The 7,744-nt window shown below is 38.7% G+C and overlaps 1 protein-coding gene across 1 annotated transcript; it reads left to right on the forward strand.

The window, feature by feature from the left end:
• Positions 1 to 380: 380 nt before the first annotated feature.
• On the forward strand, positions 381 to 7,028 carry faap24 (FA core complex associated protein 24). Its single transcript, XM_032523027.1, has 4 exons — positions 381 to 667; positions 2,669 to 2,811; positions 3,713 to 3,868; positions 4,740 to 7,028. Exons 1-4 carry the CDS (start codon positions 568 to 570, stop codon positions 4,986 to 4,988), a joined length of 648 nt encoding a protein of 215 aa, XP_032378918.1. The 5' UTR covers positions 381 to 567; the 3' UTR covers positions 4,989 to 7,028.
• The last annotated feature ends 716 nt before the right edge of the window (positions 7,029 to 7,744 follow it).

A 7,744-nucleotide genomic window follows, 5' to 3' on the forward strand; every position in this document is an offset into this window, starting at 1 on the left:
GGGGGGGGTGCACTATAGGCCCCCTGTGGCACAGTTGCTTTTGTCCTTAATGGCTCCCCCCCCCACACACACACATTACTTTTACTTTTACACTTTAATTAGTTTTGCAACCAGTACTTTTACGCTTTTACTTGAGTAAAAAGCTTGAGTTGATACTTCAACTTCTACAGAAGTCTCTTTAAACCCTAGTATCTATACTTCTACCTGGGTATTGAATGCGAATCATAGACTGTATATATACAGATGTGAATACGTTTGACACCTCTGGAAATGTGCACTGGTAAGGACTGGGATTATGAGGTTGTTTTGTGGCAGACTACTTCCGGTCGGTTCCCTCTTGTCCTGCAGGGGGCGACAAAGACACAGCTGCTCATCACACACACCGACGAGATGCAGGCGAAGAAGAGATTTGGACCGTTTGGAGGCAACTAAACCGAACTAAAAGAAGCTAAAATTGGTGTTTTCAGTTAGTCTTCAGCATTGTTATCTGCACAGTCTGATACTCTGATAAGAGTATCTCTCTATCCCGAGAGAGTTCACGTGTTTATTGAACCACAATAAGTCTGTATGGAGAATAAAGCGTCTGTTGTTAACGCGGTTCCGCCTTACGGACATGTCATTGCCAGCGAGAAATGGAGAAACTCTTCTCTTATTCAGAGCTTAAAAGGTAATGAATAGTTTTATTTGAACTGCCCTAAATGATAACCTATCACCATGTTGCGTAGACTGACGCCTTTGCCGTTATTTTGTATAAAAATGGATACAAGAAACTTGTTATCCCGAAGAAAAAAAATGGACACAAGAAACTTGTGCCCACCAAACGCCATTCAAAAATATCGATGTTTAAGTTTGAATGCAGACTAACAAGCCGTGTGTAATACGACTGTAGTGTAGCCTGCACATTTTCTGTGTCAAATACTTCCCTTTTCAATACGGCTGGCATGTCATCGATTTATAAGTTCCCTAAAAATGTAAATTTCAATATTTCCTGCACGCTTCTAGCCCTTTTCCATGGCATTTTGGTTCATGAATAACCTACAAGTGATGACGCCTGTTGTGAGCTATTGATACGTTATATCTCATTTATCTGTTGTATTTCGTAAATATCCTTTTTTTAATACTACTGAGTAAAGGAAGCAGTCACTGTAACTTATTGATTAACCGATTAGAAAGAAGAACTATTTTTTATCTTTGAGCAAAAACGGCTAAAATTCACTGCTGAATTAAAGTAGCAGTCAAAAGTGTGAACACATTTTTCCCCATTCACTTCTACTTTTATACTTAAAGTAGTTTTGCAACCAGTACTTTTACTTGAGTAAAAAGCTTGAGTTAATACTTCAACTTCTACAAATGGGAAAGACAGTACCAGTCAAAAGTTTGGACACAGTACTCTTAAATTATATTAAACTAATTGTGCATTTTTCTTGTCTATTTGACATTTCATGAACCAAAAGATGAATCAAGATACATTTGTTTTAGATGAAACAATGGTGTAAGAACATCATTATTGCTTCTCTATGCTTTTGTTGTTTGTGTGGCCAAACTTAACTTTTATAGTTAACATTTATGTGTAATTTAGGCCTAATAGTACTCCTTTAATTTCTTTGTTTGTGCAATGTACTTTACACTTTTTTTGGGGGCTTTATGTGGTGTTTTTCTATCTTTATTTGCTCTCAAAGAAATATTTATTAGTTTCAAATTTATAGCAAATCACAGCAAAAATGACGTGTTTTTGTCTCCCTCGTTGCTCAAAGATTAGGAATTTTACAGTCTCACTGTTTTTTATTTATTGAAGGAATTGCCCAATACAGGTTAAACATGTCAAACAATACATTTCCCTTCAGTTTATTTATTTTTTTAATAAACAGGAACCAGATTACCCTCACCCACCTTTCCCATACCGCTCTTGGCGTTCACACCACCACCAAAAAATAAAATAATAATAAATAAATAAATACCAAATAAAAAATACTTAAAAAAAAAAAATTAAATTAAATTATATTAATGTACATTCTCACAGCTATACATCAAAATGACCTTAAACACACTTACAAAACAAGTAGAATAACAAAAAACTTTTACAGTCTCAATGTTAACCCTCGTGTTTTCTTTGGGTCAAATTGACCCGTTTTACAGTGTTTTATATCAGAAATATGGATTTCTTTCAACCAAATTGCCCAGAATAGCATGGATGATTCCATACAACGTTCTTCAGGTAAAATTAATGTTTCCTTTCATTGAATTTTTTTGGGTGTTTTTATTCAATCTTATAGCATTTGTCAAAACAGTATCCGGACTAAACTTTGTCATATACCCATTTGTGATCCACTCAACATCCTCTGATCTTACCTGTAATTCATAATTTCTGTCTTTTTAACTAAAAAACCCACGAATAATTCAACACAAATGAGGTTTGTTGACCATGAATTCCAAGAATAAGAGTCGAACCTATTATTAAACAAGGTGTTTTTTTTTGTTTTTTTGTTTTTTTAAAGCACCAAAATTGTGGAAAACGTGACAAATAAATCAGAAAAAGCGGCAAAAACATCGGAAAAGCACAACAACAAAAAATCAATTTTGACCTGAAAGAACAAGTTCCCAGTGAACGGGAAGACAGCACAAGGGGTTAAGAAAACGCACTCATGGACGAGCTCTGTTTCTCCGCTAGGTGGTGGGGTGAAGATCCTCTTTGAGAAGGAGCTCGGTGTGGCGGATTTCCACCTGCCCAACAACAGCTGCATCCTGTACGTGTCCGAGTGCGACGTCGTCGCAGGAAACGGCTTCAAGAGGAGACTGGTCCGCTACAGAAACGTGAGTTTAATCAACGAGACGACTGTGTTGTTCTGCTTTTAATTTAACTCATTTTAATCTGTTTATTGGAGGGAAAAAAACAAATGGGGAAATTACAATTTACACTCTGTGTCCACACTTTTGTTAGTAATCACACAGTCCACACACACACACACACACACACACACTCACACAGTCCACACACACACACACACACTCACACAGTCCACACACACACACACACACACACACACACACACACACACACACACACACACACACACACACACACACACACACACACACACACACACGGACCTGGACCAGCATCCTGAGCGGTTGGGTGGGAACGGGGTCTTGCCCAAGGGCACCTGGCAGTGCCCAGGAGGTGAAGTGGCATCTCTCCAGCCACCAATCCACACTCCGTGTTTTTTGGTCCATACGGGGACTTGAACCAGTGACCCTCCGGTTCCCAACCCAGCTCCCTACAAACTGAGCTACCGCCATCCCTTGATGTTGTTGAAGCCCTTCCATTTTAATCTTCTGAGTTTTATTTTTGTAACACCTGACAAAACCTGTGTTGAAAATAGAAGGTAGAAACTGGAGTTTACCAGTGACCTGGAATACCGTAATTTGATTGGCTGCTAGATGTAGTATAAAAAAGAAATAGAAACATCCAGAAGCCGCTGGACTTTGGAGCAACACACAGTCACCTGACCTACACGGAATTACAGTTAATTCATAAGAAAAGTAAAGATCCTAAGTTTTGGGATTTCATGTTTTGAAATTGTTTAAGTAAACAATGAACTTTGGATTCAAGACTTATTTTTTCACTGACGTTTTGCGTCGAGTACAGAAGAACGTTGAAGTCCTGAGCTAGCGAGTCCCCTGACGTGATCTGTGTCCCTCCTGTTTTTAAAAGACCAGCAGCAGTTTCCAGGAGCTGGTCTTGGTGGAGAAGACCCGGCTCAGCGAGCAGTACTTCTCGGCCGTGCAGAGGTTCGTGGTGCTGGACCTGGGCCTGACTCTGCTGCCGGTCGGCGGGCAGACCGAGGCCTCGCAGCTCATCGCCCAAATTGTGAGTAGTGTTGGAGCTGGATCCTGCTCCGGTCTCAGGGTTCAGTTAATTGGTAGTCAACATCTCAGATGTTGATGTGTGACTCCGTTTCATTACGTAGGATAGATCCTAGAGACAAATACAGAGTCAAGCTAACAGCTCTCCCCCAAATTTGTCTGGCTCTTTGGCTCTTGGACCCCTGGTCTTATCCATAAAGGTTGGGGGGTGTGATGTGATGTGTCTTTGTGCTTATTTCGTTATGTTTTCCGTTGGAATGTGACTGAAAGTTTACGACCCTCAGTTCAGGAAAAGATCAGTTGGGCTGTAAAAGTGGGACTGGAACCAGACTCAGGACGTGGACCCTAACAATCAGTTCTGCTTCTGACACATTTATTGGAGCTGGATCATAACGGAATATACCAGAACATCTTATATGTTATAGAACAGAAGTATTGCAAAACAACTTAATGCAACTGAACAGCCAACTATGTATTTATAACAACAAACTTACTGCATGACCAACATGTCTTCATTTGTGTTGAAATAATGCTTTTACCTTTTTAGCTTAAATGTAGAATGCAAACCACACACAATGTTTAAGCACACACAACGTTTTAAATCCCAACAGTAGTGAAGACAAAACAACAAACCGGCAGTAAATAACAGCGGGATTTTGATCCCTGTTGGACCAGTCCAATATGACAGACTGTTGAATTAAACCTCGTCTTGTAAGAAAAGTTGTTTTAATTTAAGAGTCTATTTCGATGCGTTGTCCCGTAACTTTTCTAATTTTACATGTTTAAAAATATCTAAATTAATATCAATATTGCAATATCCTATTTTGAGAATATCGTGCGACCCTTTTTTCCCAACCTGCTCTGATGGTCTCCAGGTCCACGGGGAGGACAGAGAGAACCCCTTCAGGAGGAGGAGTTCGTCTCGGCTGTGGGACCCGCCGGTCCTGGCTGCGGTCCAGCGGGTCCCCGGGGTCGGCAGGGTCAAAGCTCTGGCCCTGCTGCAGCAGTTCCCCAGCATCCAGCAGCTCTGCAACGCGGCCCCCGCAGACCTGGAGCCCATCGTGGGTCAGGCTGCCGCTCAGCAAATCCACAGCTTCTTCCACCAGCCCACCGCTGGAAACTGAGGGCCGGACCGGAAGGTCTGGATTTAAGGCCGATACGTTTACTCACAACTTTTTATTTTATTTGTTAACGGTTGGGTAAAAGACTCTAACTCAGGGCTGGGGTATACATTGATATTATATCCATATCGTGATATTAGACCAGTTATTGTCATACATTTTGGATATTGTGATGACATCAGTGTCTTTTCCTGGTTTTAAAGGCTGCGTTACAGTAAAGTGATGTCATTTTCTGGACTTACCAAATTGTTGTAGCTGTTCTGTTATTTTCCTTTACTCGTTTATATCCACATTACTGACGATTATTTATCTAAAATCTAAGTGTGAAGATATTTTGTGAAAGCGCCGGTTGTCCAGTTGGATTTAATGCCGATACGTTCTCTCACTTGGACAACTTTCTATTTTATTAGTTAACAATTGGGTAAAAGACTCTAACTTAGGGCTGGGCAATATTGAGATTATATAGATATCGTCTTCGGTTTTGGATATTGTGATATCATAATAAGACATAAGTGTCTTTTCCTGGTTTTAAAGGCTACATTACAGTAAAGTGATGTCATTTTCTGGACTTACCAAATTGTTGTAGCTGTTCTGTTATTTTCCTTTACTCGTTTATATCCACATTACTGACGATTATTTATCTAAAATCTAAGTGTGAAGATATTTTGTGAAAGCGCCGGTTGTCAACCCTAGCAGATGGCCGCAATATTGATATCGAGGTATTTGGTCAAGAATATTGTGACATCTGATTTTTCTCTATATCGCCCAGCCCGACTCTAACGACAACGTTTCTGCAATTGTGCAAACTTTAACCCTTGTGTTGTCTTTCCGTCAACCATGAAAACATTTTATCGCATTTTTTGACATTTTTTGTCACTTTTTCAATGTAGCGGGTCCATTTTTTTAATGTTTTTTCCAAAGTTGTTTGATATTTCTAATGATGACTATGATGGTGATTTTCAGCTTATTTTGAAGGCCCATTTTATGTGATGAAAAAACTGAAAACGGGTCAAATTTGACCCGAGGACAACATGGGGGTTAAGAAACAAACTTGTTGACTGCGTAGGCAGCCACGTGTTTAAAGCCATAGTGCGTAGTTTCTGTCACCCCCCACGAGAATTTCAAAGCAATGACAACGAGACTGTCGTGTGGCGCGTGTCCACACGATACAAGCCTTCCGTGATCGCCCCAACCCCTTCTCCACGTTGCTAGTAGCCTCCATTTGCTAGTAGCCAAGGAGGACACACAGGATTTAAAAAAACATGGATTCTTCAGAAGAGATCAGTAACTTCACTTGAGTTTCTGCTCAGGAAAGTCACCGGACAACGCGATCTTCTGAGCATAGTCGCACTGAGAGATCCAGAGAGAGTTGTGTGGAGCTGAGAGTCTTCATTAGCGTTGCAGCAACTCATTTGGCAACGGCTCGAATGTACCAAAAGTTAAGCTCTAAAGCTTTTAAGGCATTTTAGCTTTTAGTGAAGGATCATCAGACCAACATTGACGTCCATAAAGCCACGCTGAGAACGTAAATATAGAACTTGGAGATTTGGTAACTGACTTTACTTCCCTGAGAATAATTTGTATTTTTTTCTTTTCTTTTTTTATTCAACACTTTTGGATCCACATTAACTCTCATTTATAACCTCGGTTTTCTTGTTGTACCGTTTGAGATTTTCCTTTTTAATTGTGTTTGTTTTGTTTTATCTTCCCTGTCCTTTTGTTATTAGTTTGGACTAAATGTATAGATGTAAGTAACATTTTGTGAATGAAAAAATGTAGTAATATTAAACCTTCATTTGTCTTTTTACGGATTAGGAGGTCTGTGTAAAGACATACACGGTGAAACATTCAAAAACAATAAAAAAAAAAAACTTTTCAAAAGTACTTTCAAAGTAAGCAGTCATGTTTCAGATGTCTCTGATTTGTCAGCTGTTTTGCCAAAGAGATGGATCTACCATAAACTTGGGTTTATTACACGTTTGCTCAATTAAATAAGTGTATGTTTGAGGTGCAAAGGGTGACAATTATACAATATTTTACCAAGAAAGCAAAACTTATAGAAAGTAAAACCAGATTTGTGTAGCAGATGGATAGGACTCAAATGCTTTATATATATATATATATATAAAAAAACTCCCGTGCTTAGTTCTGAGAAGATATATATATAGATAGATAGATAGATATCTCTATATATAGATATCTCTATATATAGAGAGATATCTATATATATATAAATAAAAGAAATAAATATGGTTTTATATACACTGTGATATGCAGTGTGGGTTATTGCACATTATTTGAAAATTGCCCAATAGTGGTGATCATATTCAATGAGTAATAGTAATATTGTCAATGAGAGTAATGATATTGCACAGTGTACAGATATTGCACAGTAATAGAATTGCTCAGTATTATCAATAGCGTTAAATATTAAATGTTGCACGGGAGGTGGGTAGAAGGAAGTCCGGGTTTGGGGGGTTGGACTGAAGTCTGTGCATGTGTTTGTTCAAAGTGTTTACTTCTTGAATCGGTTAGTCCTAGATTTTCTGATGCACAAAAAAAAAAATTAAAGTTACGTTTTAAATAGTGTGAGTGCATTAACAATTAGGCATATTACGTAATGTAGCATTTCCAATTGTTGTGTTACTATACAAAATCTTAGAAAAGTATTCAGATCCTTTACTTGAGTAAAAGTGTTGTATAGTTAGTGTTGTGTATATATATATATATATTCTTAATTTATGAATTCCCTGTGCGGC

This window comes from Etheostoma spectabile, chromosome 8, assembly GCF_008692095.1.
Source record: "Etheostoma spectabile isolate EspeVRDwgs_2016 chromosome 8, UIUC_Espe_1.0, whole genome shotgun sequence".
Taxonomy (NCBI): domain Eukaryota; kingdom Metazoa; phylum Chordata; class Actinopteri; order Perciformes; family Percidae; genus Etheostoma; species Etheostoma spectabile.